The sequence below is a fragment of the Siphateles boraxobius genome, unplaced genomic scaffold (assembly GCF_051911475.1).
Source record: "Siphateles boraxobius isolate OS27281-9 unplaced genomic scaffold, OSU_SipBor_1 13, whole genome shotgun sequence".
NCBI lineage: Eukaryota > Metazoa > Chordata > Actinopteri > Cypriniformes > Leuciscidae > Siphateles > Siphateles boraxobius.
Window position 1 is genome coordinate 17,829,298 of NW_027508733.1, and position 15,602 is coordinate 17,844,899.

Consider the following 15,602-nt stretch of genomic DNA (forward strand, 5'->3'; position numbering starts at 1 on the left):
ACGCTGAAATATTATCCACAAGTTTCCTACGTTCCATGAGGCCTTGCGTCAAAAGTGGGCGCGTATTCCGGTTCGAAGTAAACAAGCAAGACGTGACATTCGTTCATTCATTCAACAGTTGACAGTCATTCAAGATGTAACGTTAGCGATCCAAACTTGCTAACATGTGGGAACATAACCTCAACGAAATTAAAAAAGGGTGAAATAGCAGTGACTTAGGCTACTAGGGATGGGCATTCGATTACATTTTCTTAGTCGATCGTCGGGAGAATTAACGATAAACTTACGTTATAGGCTAAATATGAGGGAAATACACATGGGTAACACGTGGACGTGACAAAAAAATCTTAAATTTTTAGGTGGCAAATAGTTTTTTTGGTAATTCTGTGAAATGTGTGAATTACACTGCGCAAACCTACTACCCACTGGATGAAGAAGGGTTGGCTCTCCACAGAAAATAAAATATTCAATTTATTTTACTTTTCGTGTTCGCATTTATGAGGAAAAAACAATGTTACGGGCGTGACAGTTCCCTGAAAGCGTTAGCCTACTAAAAGACTGCTTTAAAACTTTTACAGACCTCAAACAGAAAGCACTAAGCCTTTTTTTAAAGTTAATTTTGTTTTGTATTAATTGTATCTTCATTTTAATCAATGTTTCATCAACAAATTACCTGGATTTAATAAATAATAAGTAAATATAACAGACAATAATATCACCACACGGAGGCGCCGGCGCCTGAACTGCAGCTTGTCTCATAAATGAACCGAAACTCAGCATAGTCTACTTGCCTTACAGACCTGAGAAATATATATATATATATATATTATCTACAGAACGCTTGAAATGTCTTAAACGGAACAATTCAAAACGAAAGAAGACTTTGTAATCCGTATGAAATGTGCATTTTCCTCCGGCGCGTTCACTACTGTGAAGATCGCGAGTCAGCATCGACACAGAAAACACTTGTTGATTAATAAATAGCCTAATTAAAATGTATCGTTGCTACATTTTACATATTCATAATCATTACTTTTGCCGGTTCTTTGTGACAGCTTTTAGGTGTTTTATTGGCAGCGCCACCCTTACATGTTACATGAACACGTCTGCATCAGCACCGAAAACATGGAGATGTTTATATAATGGGATAATTGTAGGCTATAATAAAATTGGCCACTGAATTAGCACATGTTGTCCATGAGCTCCGTAACGACATCTCTCATAAAGGTTTGCGACTTAGTTTAAAAAGTAAAAAAAAATATCCGAAAAAAAGAGAAAACACCTAGCCTCTTCGCTAAATAGCACACAAAATACCAATGGTATGCTACTTCCCCCGCCTGACCGGAAGTTGCACCCACTCTATTTTTTACAGTAGCGCTCCCCGGAAACAGGTGGATAAAAGGAACGTGCAGACGGTGACCTACACATTTACATTTTTCACGCTTCTACTAACACTTTAAACACTACACTTTAATGTCTGAAAAGGTATCAATCATAAAAGAAAGCATTGAAGTCCACACAAATGCAACCGGTTGACCTGAAAGCTATAAATCTGGATGGCAGGCAACAAACTCCAGGGGTTCTTTCAGAAGTGATTCAGAAAGAAGAAAAACGGACAGATGGTCGATGTGAAAGCAAAGGTGTCAGCAAAGGTCAAGATGTGTAGTGGAAATCTAATCGACACCATAAAAAATACACCTTTTTTAGCTCTTGAAAACACTGGGAAGTGCTTGACTATGCGTGTGTCTATATATGTGCCACTTCAAAAAGGAGCAAAGACAATTAACAAATACATATTTTTATAAAAATATATAATTTTGAGACTAAAATTGTAATTAAAGCATACATTCATATATTATAATTTTTAATAATATCTGTATATAAACATTTTATTTTCATGTTAACATAAAAATCTATTAAAATAGAGTAAAGTCAAAGTTTTGAGAATAAACGTGTAACAGTAAAATCTGTCATATTTTGTGAATAAAACCATATTTTTGAAAAAGAACAAAGATTGTTTTGGCTGTACAGAAAGTCATTGTCTAGCGGTTGTAAAAAGTAATTTCAGATGTGACACGCGGAACAACTTAGCGGATTCACTCGCATAATTAAAAGTGTTTGTCACAACTTAACTTTGCAGTAAACGTGGATGTTGGTTCTCTTGGAAGCATGACAACCAAAACTTTTCTTCAAATTGTGAATGGATTATACAGAAAGCGAGCAAAGTGCACTCTCTTTATAGCAGGATTGACTGAGCTCACTCACGTGAAAACTCATATTATAACCAATTAATTAACTACACACGGCGTAACGCATCTCTTATTTACATTGTGATTTGGTGTTATAATGAAAGGATTTGCGAGCGTGTAGAATGTAGTCAGTGAACTCGAGTTTAACAAAAACTCGTTTAGAGAGAATATTTTAATGTGTCATTAAAATGCTGTTGGCTAATATGTTATAATAATATATTTTTTAATTTAAGAAAAAGCAGCTGCTTTTCTCTATTCATTTGCCAAATGAATATATATTTTTTTCTGTTTTAAAAAGTTCTCTTTAAAATAACACAATATCACAGTAGTTGAATTAACAGTCGTCTCATGTATTGGCAATATGCAACCATATCATGTATGACCTGGTGCATACAGTGCATTTTTATGACCAGCTTGGGCCTTTTTGTGAAAAACAAAATCATGCATTGATCAAACGACCATTCAGTCTTTTTGATGTTGCAATTGCATAATGCAAGTTTATCGCACTGCAACCTGAGCACCATCTTTTAAGTAGCTCTGCAGAAATATTTCACATGTCGCAGGATGCAGATTCTTATCCTCATAATATCCGTACAGCCTGACGGTTAAAGTGACTGGCACCGTATAGGATACAGAGGCTCTGCTAGATTACTTGGAGTGAACATAACAAGAACTTAACAAGCGTAAAGGGGCACGCCGACTGCGCTGATGAAGGACAATACGACACTGGGTATTCCAGAACCAGCACAATAAATTGCTTTAGAACATTTGCCATTGTTTTGATTTTTTTTTGTTGCAAATACGGTCACTATCATAAAATACGTTTCTCCAAGACGGTAATGATATCAAATGAAGAGCAAACTGACACTAAAATCTCCTGCTTTTCTGAAAAAAAGGGCCCTGTAATATCACATGTGTCTCCTCTAGAGCTCCACAAGAGATCTCAACAAACTATGTTACAAAATGCAGGTTGGCTAACGTCTGAAGTCCGTCATGCTGGGTAAACAGTCTCAAACACTTCCAAGTCAATGTAAATTGCCTTTGCGATCGTTTAAGTTCTTTGCTGCACAGAAACAGAATATTCAATGGCCGCTGTTTGATTTTATCTAGCAATAATAGAGTGCCGAAGTTATGACGTCACTTTGTAGGCCAAAACGTGGAAGTGAGTTAGTATTTTAGCACTTCCGGTTCCCTAACCCTAAAGTCTATGGGTTTTTTGAATGGGTTTAAATCGCCTGAAATAAGGTCTGTGGATTAACTAGCCTCTAAATATTTTCACGTTTTGATCTATGACATAAAACACACCAGTTATTATAACCTGCTTGTGGTTTTTAAACTTTATTGTGTCTGCTTGTGGTTTTTTAAACTTTATATAGGCTTCAAAAAGTATACATTTTGGATTAACTTGTAAAGATTATCTTGATAGACAAAACTTGTAAGGGTCACAACTCTTTGTTGAACACAGATCTAATTTTTTGCGATTTTCCAAAAGTCTACGGGGAAAATGCATAGCTTTTCTATCGAGGGAACCCATGCGCCGCTAACTTCTGAGTTGTCCTACAAAGTGACGTCATAACTTCGGCACTCTATAGGCTGGAATAGTGAAAAATGGGCATTTTGTATAAAAGAAAAAAAATCTATATAAAAAAAATCATGCTAAGTGTTATAAAATATAAAAGAGAATGGAGTGTAGTACCAAGCGGCAACCTCCCCGTCTCGCTCTTGAAACCAACAAGGAAGTGAGTTAAAATGCAAATCATTGAGTGGCCGCTTGAGGCTGGCTGCACAAGTCAAATCTGTATCTCCCCCATGTTAAAATTACCAACTTTACAGCAGAAAAAAACATGTTTACAGCCTGGTTCTCTATGTGGCTTTGGTCTATACAGCTAATTTTGCCTTTCATAACAACTGTGAGGGGGGTGAATTTTTTTATAACTCATCCGTTTAGTTGATTAATATTTAAAGTTCTGCATAATTAAGGGTGTGTCCACTTTTGAGTGACAGGTGGATTCCCGCTGCTGTCGTTATAGTCATCATTAGCCGTGTGTCTGCTGTCTGTTAGCCGTCACGTTACCTCAGCTAATTTATCGTATTCGGGATTATTTCATACAATTTAATACGCGCATTATACCTATGGTCACGCCGTTGGATTCCGTCGTTGTCGAGTATGGAGAGAACAACCAGCCCTGTATTTCCAGTTGTTTTCCTCGCATGCACTAATGGATGTCTGACCATTTCGTTGCTTTTTGTAGTATACAGGCTACACTCGTTATGCGGTACCATTGCTCTTACAGGAACAGATATGCTTATTTAACTTTTAGATGTTAAATAAAAAGTACCGTGAGATGAAATCCTGCAGGTGCCAGAGCTTCTCTCCGTCCATGCAATAGATGCACGCCCTTGAATGAGCGTGGATTACTAGTGCATTTGGCCCAATGACGTGACGTGCAATTTTGATGTCCAAACCCCTTTATGAAGTCAAAATAAGGAAATGTTTAATAAAAAGCACATTTATTGAATCTATTAATCTCTGTTTATCAAATGATATGAACATATAGTGAGGGTATTACAAAGTGTAAGAATTATTAGACATTATAGTCTTATAATGTCATACCGGATAACTGTCCGGACCTTAGAGTGACATACAAAAAAGCCAAACAAACTGTAAAAAAAAATAATAAACCCTAACATCTCTGCCACAGGCATTATTGTATGAGTCTTGACAACAATATATTTAAATATTACAACGAATATGACATCCAGTAGATTGTTATGCTTTGGTGCATTCTGTCCCAAAACTGGCTGCCAGCCAATGTCATACGGGATAACAAGCAAATTGGAGCAATTTTATTGTAAATTTTATTTTGACACGATGTGAGACAGCATGTTACACAATCAGGAAGACCCTGAAGGACCCCCAAACAATGGTGAAAGTCTTTTATGTCTTTCATAAAATGTGTTTAACTTACCCTTTTTCCTCACTAGCACACTATGTAGTAAAATCCTGTGTCATATGGGATAACGCTAAAATAACATATATAATGTGGATTTTATGTCAATATGTTTATTTAGCATGAATTTATATATTTGGAAGTTGAAGGTAAAGGTTGCAGATTTCTATAGGTAGCCAAAAATACTGCCTGATTAAGATTTAATCTGAGTTTTGTCATACCGGATAACAATTTTGTCATAACGGATAACAATTTTGTCATACCGGATAACAATTTTGTCATATAGGATAACAGTTGTTAGCCCATAATGTCATCCGTTATCTTGGATGACGTGTTTGACAATATATTCTTATACAGTTTTCAGCTTTAATTTGCATAATTTCCATTCAAATGGTGATATTAACATATCATTAACATTGTTTAGTTGAATATTAGCAAATTATATAATTCATAATAATATTCAATTACAGTTACATTACATTTACTATAGACATTGTCTAAAATAACATTGTGTTCATTTAATGTAATTTAGTGATTCAGTGTTTAACCCATTAATAAGCTTTTTCTTTATAAATATGTTGTTCAATTAGATGCTTTTGTAAATTTGTTCAGTGAAATGAGTGAAGGTCGCCTACTTTAACCCTTTACATTATTTATGAATATTGATGTAGATTGACTATGATCAGTAAAATGGTTCAAGGTACTTTTCAGTAATAAATTAAACCTAATGTTGAAAAGTTGTGCTGTTTTGATATTCATAAACATGAAAATAAATGGTTTAAATGTATTTACTTGCCAAATCTGGGAAGAAACCACACTGAGTTTGTGTGTAACAGTTTACACACTGAAAACCACATCTCTATTTCTTTAAAGTGGAGCCTAATTAATTTCCTTGGAAAAACATTGCATAACATTAATTATTTATGAACATTATTATGTGTAAGTGTTGTAAAAATGACAATTCATGTGTTAACTCATTTGGTGTCATACCGGGTAACAATTTAAGTCAGGCGGGATAACGCTGTTTTTTCCCATTGAAATGCATAATTTCACTTCATGGAGTTGAGGAAACAATAATAACATGATATCAAGTCCTGTAAAACTTTTTCAGACATTTTGCATTTTAAATCACATTGCAGTGTTAAAATGTGTGTAAAGAACTTGAACAAGTAGGGTCACGTTTAAAGAAATCACAATATAATGAGAAAAAAATAGTTGTGCAGATTTTTTTTTCTGAGCTTTAAATATTGTTTTACTGCATCACTTTACATATTCATTAAGTATTTTTGATTTGAAAAGTTTTAATATTATAATATTTAGAAAATGCATTAACGTTATCCCGTATGACATTTTGACTGGTGTCGTCACATATTTCTCACTTAAACCGCTTAAAATACATTGTTTAAAATTGAGATTTTAGTAATAAGTAAAAAACATCCCCATAAAGATAATAACTACTTTGATGTGCAGTTTTAACCTATTTGAATTTTTAATCAGTTGAAAACCTTATTTGTCACTGGCCCATTTACTTGAACTTCTGAGGTAATATTTTTGGTTTAACCCATTTGAGAAATTGAGAGGCGGCCAAAATCAGATTGTAAAATCGACTGAACTGAATAAAGCTCTTTACGAACTTGACGTGCGATGCCGCGCTGACTGACATGTATGCGCATGAATCACTGTCAAACGCACAAGCTCAGGGCAATATTGAAAGTTACTGCATGATAATACATGCTTAACTAACGTTAGCAGAATAATAATGCATCACGATACACATAGTCTCACTTTTAGTTACGTATTTTAATAATTATAGTATTTCGAAGGGCAAAAACATGAACTTTAACTATTGGCTTTACTTCTACATTCAGCTGTCACTTTAGCGTGAGCCCAGTAGCATAGCATTAGCCCCTCAGCTCCACCCACGTCCCGCCTCTTTGCCCATTTTCTTTTATCCGGGAGTGACGAGAGATGACGCGCTGCCAAGATGGCGACGGTTGGCCCCGCCCACTTTAGGCTTCCAAAAACGCTCTTCAGAAACCTGCGGGTGACGTCACGGACACTACGTCCATATTTTTTTACAGCCTATGTGCAGTACTGGTGCGCATCAAAAACAAACAAAAGTATGCCAAAATTACTGTTTTGTTGAGTATCCTTGAAAGCACAGTCTTAAATTAGTTAAATTAAGTCTTAAATAGGATGCAGATCCGCGTCATGTGCAGCAGGTCTTAAATTGACAGCAGCCTAATAAACCTGTGGCTGTCTGTCATTAAGGATTAAGGAATAGAATCACAAATGTCAAAAATTGATTTTCTAAATGTTAATTGATGACGTAATGTTGACGGAACGCAAAAGGTGCTTGTACGGTCTGTGGCGTGCAGTTGTGCACATAACAGAGACGCATGATGGTTGAGTGAGAAATCCAACCGGCATCCTCTGCATTAAAATCTAGTGTAACTTTGGCTTTATGAAGTTGAAGGGAAAAAGAACCTGGACAAGAGCCACACTTTATGTAAGTAGGGCTCCACACTGCGACCAATTGGGCGACAAGAGGTCCAACTGATAAGAGCTGCATCTTCTGTTACATACGAGAAACATCACATGGCAAATGAAACGAAAGTGAAACAAAATCGCGCTATTCGTTTGAGCTGCGCAGAGCGTTGAACATGAGCATAAAATGGCGGGAGCTCAGAACAGATATATATATATTTTATATATATATATATATATATATATATATATATATATATATATATATATAAAGATGCATCGATAATCATTTTATCATCGCATCACAGCACTCTGAATCGTAATCGAATCGTGAGGTGCCTAGAGATTCCCACCCCTTCTAATAAATGTTAAAATTGATAGCTTTAAATTAAACTGTAATGCTGAATGCCTATAATTAATGGCAAAAAAAAATCAATTTCATAGAGACATCAGTGGCAGTATTGGTATTGGTGATACTGGCCTTCTTTCATAAAACATGCCATAACATATATTTAAAATATAGGCTACTGTCTTAATAATTTTCTACATTAATGTGGAGATTAAATGTGAATTTATTACAATATAAAATATAAAAAAAAAAACTTTAATGGTAGGTGTGATTAATTGCGATTAATTACAGAAAAATGTGTGATTAATTAGTTTTTGTTTTTTTAATCGATTGACAGCACTAATATTTTGGTCAAATAAGTTCATAATTATTTTCATAAATACTACAAGTAAATTTATAATGGGAACAATATTATAACGTAAAGTATGAAAAATGTATATTAATTTTGAGATATTACATTTAACGGTGTTTTTTCAATTATTAGTGTTGAGTGTTAAAAGGCGGCAAAGCTAATCTAAAATGCAAAAATTTATTATAAATAAATTATTTATTTATTATTTATATAAATAAATAAATAAATAAACAAACAAAAACCCCAATGTGGTACTGAAGTGCATCACTACAAAAATAGTTCATAATAAGACCAGGAACGTGCTAAGAGAGTAAACTTGACTTTAAACAGCAATAACCTGGTTTTTGTTCATCATAGGTTATCAGGAACAAACCCTCCAGATGATAATTTGAGAAATGACTTGTTTTAGGAATGAAGGTGACATGACATTTGCACACAGAGACATACGTGTTGCCTTGGAAACGTTTCCTGTATTATGTGCGTGTCAAGAGATCAGATCCTGTCTGCGATCCATCACCTTCCTCTGGCTACCAAAGACAGATTTCCCCCCCGTGGAGACGCAGCATTGGCATCGCTGTCTCTCTGTCTTTCTCTAAAGATCTGAAGGCTGATCATGTGGCATCGAACCCCTCTGGCACTGTTCACTCTCGCTGTCTTTCTAACGTCTCTCTCGCCAAGCCAATACTCTCTCAGAAACTCTCTTTCACCTCTGACCGCAATTGATTTTCCTCACACATGAATAAAAAAGCCTTCAAGGACTGGACGTCTTGTGCGCTTGTGGAGTCTTGACTAAGTAAAACCTTTAATTCTTTCTAATAGTCTCGTTGAATTACAATGCCCATGCTCTTAATTCATAAACCAGACAGGTCTCTAATGGCTAATACTTTAGTGTTGCTCTTTTCTCTTTTTTTGTACCAGACTACATTGATTACTATGGAAACTTGTTTAAAAAAGGTAATTGAGACTTTTAATATCACAATTCTGACATTTTCCTTTCAACTGCGAGATTATAAATGTTATAAACTCAAAAGTAACTGCGAGAAAAACAGTCTTTTGTGAATTGTGAATGTATATAATGCAGACTTTTTTCTCTCTTTGAATTGTGAGAAATAGTCAGAAATCAGAATTGTAAAATAAAAAGTCGCAATTGCCTTTTTTTTGCGAGTTTGTATCTCACAATTCTGCCTTTTTTCTCAGCATTTCGAGTTTAAATCTCAGAATTCTAAGAAGAAGAAAAAAGTACTGCAATTTATAATCTCGGAACTGCGAGAAATAAAGTCTGAATTGTGGGATATAAACTCGCAATTGCGAGATTTAAAGTCGCAATTACTTTTATTTATTTTTTTATTCTGTGGCAGAAATAAGCTTCCATACATTAGTCATCAGTTTTTTACTCACCTTAATGTTGTTGATTTTCTTTCTTTACCAATTTTCTTTCTTTCAAAATTTTAAAGAATTCTACAAATCCCTCTTTTTGTACAATTACAATAAATCAGTACTGGAGCTTTAGAGCTTTAAAAGGGATGCAAATGTACTCAGTAAAAAATATTTTTCGAAGTTGTAAATAAAGATTATTGGAGTATGTTTTACAAGAAAATACAATTTCAGACTTCCTACCTCAAAATTTTATGTTTAAAGCTACAATCTGTAATTAGTTTTCGCCGCTAGGGGACGCTAACCTCTTACAATAACAAAGATTGATGACAGTAAATGAGCGTGGAATCATGAAACTTGTCGTCATGCCGATGGATCTAGCGTTAATACTGTTTAAGGGGAAATAATGTTTATGGATGAGTGAAAACATTCATGTTTTTTTAACATGACTGTGGTATGAAGCAAGTTGCGATTGCTAATGAGAGACAGATATCAGCGCCACACGCGAGTCCCGCTGTTATAAAGGAATGAGGACTACCCAACTACACGCAAGTGCTGAATTACTTCTCACGCAGGTCAGTTCATTTGACGAATTAAACTTGTGCGGTAACGCAGCGCTGTTTCACTTGGTCTAACGTTACTCTATCATACTAAACAGCATTTGAGTGAGTTGAAAGTTATAATGTTATTCTATGTGTTAGTTTGTTTGCTATATGAGACAAGCAGTAAGCTAGATCAACATTAGAATAACATACTGACCATACTCTAACATCTCATCATGTTGAGCTATATAACATTGATTCGTTTTATGTACATTTGCTCACCTGTCTAATAAAGCACATGCTTTGTCACGTGAAGCACTGTCGAGTTGAAGTTAATCGCGGACGTGATGCTCTAGGCATCTCGAAAACGTCACGCCGATATTGATCCTTGTTTTATTTCTCCTTTTGTCCCAAAGTCTGCTTGCCATGCTTCATTATGTTTGAACGAAACAACAGCAGCGTGCCGCTAAACATTACGCAGTTGTCCACATCTGTTGCCATGGTTACTATGGCAGTACAAGCGGAAAGCAGGGATAACGCAGATATTACGTCATTGACAGGTGACAAGTGACAGGCACTATTTAAAATTGTGAATTTACAAATTCTTGAAAACATATTACATAACACTGTGCAAATGGTTTTTGGATATGTTGATACAACATTCTTAAATTTAATTCAATGTATTGTAACACAACTTTGAAAGCTCCAACTTACAAGTAGTGCAATTTAAGTGTAAAAGAAACCTTAGGCTCTGTTGCGAACGCAGGGACAGGGAAGCAGGGTGCTCGTACAAATGAAAAGAGAGAAAGATTAGGTGTGATTCCTCTGTCTGCGGAAGTTCACGCTAACTAAAAAGGGTGAGCTGTTATCAATAACAAGACTTGAGTATTGTTAAGTCTGAAAAAAAACAGTCTCTAATAATCAGCACTGGTGGAAACTATAAACCGTATTCAGAGCTGCGCAATGACAGAATTTTTGGGAAATATATTTTTCAGTGTTTTGTCAACACTCAGCAGAGAACAATCCAACAACACATTAAATAACAGTATAACCCACTGTAGAGATGAATGTCTATCCCTCACAGGATCAATTTCATTCCTGTTAAAAATCAATGGTGTGAATGAGGTCTATTGATGTTTGAGTAAAAATCAGCCAGTCAGGCAACGGTCTGGCCTTCAACTTTGATTTGGAGAAGCACCAATAGTATGTTGGTATTGAAGGGTCCTGTCAACAAAAGCTGGTCTTAGGAGCTGTTGAAACAACACACAGTTAAAACTGCTTTAAGCAATTTTATTTTACTCAGCCTATATTTTAGGACAATTGAATTGACATTTTCATGACAATTGAGCCAATTCTTCCCAAATTCTTCCCATTATCATAATGTGTTTTATGTATCCTTGGTGATGATTATTCTTATATAAGAAAATAATGCATTTTTTTTTATTTCAATCACAAAGTCAATGTAGTAAAACAAATAAATACTTATATATATACAATTTGACGTTTACTCCAATGTGTTACTTGCAATTTATTTGTAATTGTTTGTGAAATTTACTAACAATTTGTGTTAAAATATAAAAGCAGTAAAATCTTAGAAAATAAACATTAAAAAATATATATAATATAATCTATAAAAAAAAAAAAACTTAAGCCAAAGCTAAATATAATTTCCTATAAAAATATCTAATTTATTATAATTTCTTTTGGGATAAAACATCAGGACATGTTTCGTGAGATTCACCCTGAGAAGTCAGTTCTCCATTTAAACTCAAAATAAAACTCAACTAAAATCATTACAAATCAGCTATTATAGAAGATGATTTAAAAAAGCCAACTAAAGAGCTACCACCCATTTCTTCACGTCTATCAGCTCTCAAACAAGAGCTGTTTATCAGCCGAACGCCAATCTGCAATATATCAGCATAAATCCATGACAAAGCATAAAGCTTAGCGTCTAGGGTCAGGTGTAACAATCCACGGCCTCGTTTGACAAATATCACAATTCCTCTCAGGCAAGCTATCGTTCAGCACGGCAGCTGTGAAACGACAGCTCTGCAGGTTAATGGCATACTGATTAAATGAGACGTGTGTTAATGTTGACAAGGTTAGGGCCTGATAAATCACATGAGGTATGAATTCCAATGCCGGGTACTGGGCTGCTGCTTTATCAGAGTAATTGGCTGTACCCTGTACAGATAATTTATTTACATTTCACCACAGTTAATCGGCCATGATGCCACTACAAATATGAGCTGCATTGCAAATAATGTGAATGTGTTATGAAAGTGCTATGGACAGCATCAGGCTGGATGTTTAAATAGAAGGGATCAGGAAAAAGGTCCAAAAGTTTTGAAAAACAACCATATTCTGTTTATAAAAAACACTATTAAATTCATTCAAATGTTTAAAATACATCACCATCACATACGTGATAAAAACTAAAAGGTCAAGGATGTCTGTACCATTCTTCAGCACTATTCGAAAGTAATTTGTTTTATAAACAATATTTGTTACATCAAACATTGTCATTTCATCTTCGCGGTGTAAAAAGTTTATCAATACAACTACTTATGTCAGCAGACAAAAGAACTAAAAAAACTATTCGTTTCAAGAAGCACAATTGATAAGGACATAGGCAAGTAAAAAACGCATCAAATTAATTAGACACAATTACTTACTCTCAGCAATGATGCGTTGTCCTGTCCAGTCATCATTGATAACTTGTATATTCCCATAATGAACATCACTGAAGAAAATCCGATTTGCTCCTTGCGTTTTCTGCCGATGATCAAAGGCCAAAGCTATAATGTTCTTAAAATAAGTCGGGTTCTCATACGCCCTGATGGGGGAGTTGAGATTATTCTCGTCTGAGAGATGAATACTCCTCAAGACGGTCCTCTCGGAGTAGAGCAGGTAACCCTCGTACCTGTTGCACCTGAGTCCATCCTCAGCAAGATATCCGTGGGCACAAGCACAGGTTTTCTGGTTATTCCCCAAGTAAAAACAAAGTTGCTGGCATCCTCCGTTCGCTCTGCTGCAAGCGTTCGTACCTAGGTAAGTCGAAAAATCAGAGATCAGGCTCCCTACGAAGTGCCTCAACGAATGATATCACCTAACAATCGCTTCGAGACTGCTTCAGCATGCAAAACGAATACAGGTTTAGTACGGCGTGAGGGTTTCATGTTAGGACGAACTATCCCCGTATTGTAATGCTCAGAAAACTAAAACTTCTCAGACATTTACTGCTACTGACAGCAAGTCTAATTGATCTCTTTTACATGCGTGTCAGTCAGTAGGTGTTCATTTGCAATCCTCCTCCTGAAGGGCCAATTTTCTATTGAGTTTAGCTCAATTCTTTATTAGACACCCCTGAAGCAGCAAATCAGGGCCTTCAGGGTTGCTAGGAAATTGTGTTGAAACAGGTTGGAGCTAGGTGGCCTTCCAGGAGTGAGATTGAACAACCCTGCTTTATTTGGGATAAATGTACTTGTGTGCATTGGTGCAATGTTCAAAGAACAGGAAAACTGCCATAAAGTGAAACCTCAACCTTTCTCCCGATCCTGGTTAAAGACCTTCACATCTTTCAGACTGATGCCCAAGCCGCTCCTGATAGTGACCACGTCCACAGCATCTTTCTTGGAAGCACGGCGGATGGATCCGTTGGCGTAGGCTCTACCATCAAGGGGGCACAAGACCAAAAGTTTGACACTTGCTAATCAATGGCCCTCGACTAATTAAAACCAAAGAACTCATTAAAATACAGTACACAGCTGGTCTAACAGAAGGTGAGGTAACCCATCCTTGGAATGACATTGAACTGCGGGAGATTCTGATATAATCAAATGTGTCTTCTTGCACTAGCATTGTGACCTTGTAGGGAAAGTGGGACGGTATCTGCTTTCTTGCGCCATTCGTAAGGACTGTAACATTTATGGAAAAATAAATTACCTGTCAGACCAGAAGAGGTAAGTCCCAAAGACTGCTATGGAAAACATATCCACCCCACTCGATGAGAACACAATCTCCCTCTGCTCACCCCGCTCAAGGTTGATTCTTTCGATCTTGTTGTTGCGGGCGTCGCACCAGTATAATTTATTTTCCTACAATGCAGTTGGAAGACAAACTTCATGCATCTATTGTATTAAGAATGATGGGTTATATGTTCTCAGTGCCCTAAAGCTGCTAGATAAGCTATGAAATCAACATAGACTGCAGACCCCTGCAACGTAAGCAATTTAGACAAGTAGAGGAAGCGGACCTGGTAGTCTACAGAGACGCCGTTAGGCTTTGCTAGTCCGGTGCTAACAAGCACGGATTGCTCCGAACCATCGAGACGTGACCTGAAGATGGAAGGACTCTGGCCCCACTCTGTCCAGAACAGAAACCTGCGGATTCAAAGGAAAATAACATTAGGAGAAAATACCTTCCTGAGGAATTTTGACCTTTGCACAGCATGAATTCCAAGATTTATCTTCAGTTACAATGAAAAAAAAACATAATGCTATATTCAAGCTCTTCTGAGAAGTTCAGAAATCCTAATTAGAAAGTGATTTTAAAATTCACTATCATTCACAGCCCATTTCAAAGTGAAATCCATTCAGTCAGAAAAAAAAAGTGCAAACATTTTTACCTTTTGGCTACAACAGCTTGACACTGGATCGATACATTTAAAGGCACAACTTTAATCTAATCCTAAAATTGCATATTTGTACCTCAGGGTAGTAAAATGTACCCCCAAGGTACTACTATGAATGTTTTAGGGGTAAATAAGGTACAAAGGTGCCAAGGGTACTGGCCCAGTGACAAGCTCTTCTACACTTAAAGGTAAAAAAAAAAATTACTAGATTACATTGCTAGATTGTATCCATCAGGGACTGAGTGGATCATTAAAAGTGGTCTCCATAAGACAGACTTTAAAGGTTAGAAGTTTAAAATTAAGTCCTTGGTGTCTATGAAGAAACATAATTTCAGGTGAAGCTAATTATTTTGATGCGAGATTGTAAGGTCAAATTTTTCTTTGGAATAACATGCACCAGTGAATATTTCACAAGACCACCAAGAATTTTTAAGTAAAATTGCTTCCAATGTCATATTGGTTTTCAAACTGCAACAGGAATGGTTAAATGTGTTTCGGGCTAATCTGAGTCTAATTATTGCTACAAAAAAAAATCTACCAAATATCACTGACCAATTTCTGAGTAAGATAGGACCACAAAATAGATGAAGCCACATGATATTAGGGATCGGAAATATGTTGAAGCTTAATGTTTATACTCCAACCTACAACAGTACAAAGCT

At 36.0% G+C, this 15,602-nt stretch overlaps 1 protein-coding gene across 2 annotated transcripts in view; it reads right to left on the minus strand.

Annotated features, from left to right (window-relative positions):
* The window catches only part of lrp1ba (low density lipoprotein receptor-related protein 1Ba), a 274,722-nt gene that overhangs the window by 113,822 nt on the left and 145,298 nt on the right, over positions 1–15,602 (minus strand). For both annotated transcript variants that reach the window (XM_077226234.1, XM_077226236.1), the window contains exons 38-41: positions 14,563–14,689; positions 14,253–14,404; positions 13,852–13,976; positions 12,983–13,354 (exon numbers count right to left, since the gene is read on the minus strand). In XM_077226234.1, coding sequence (XP_077082349.1) covers positions 12,983–13,354; positions 13,852–13,976; positions 14,253–14,404; positions 14,563–14,689 — 776 coding nt within the window. The remainder of the gene's footprint in view (positions 1–12,982; positions 13,355–13,851; positions 13,977–14,252; positions 14,405–14,562; positions 14,690–15,602) is intronic.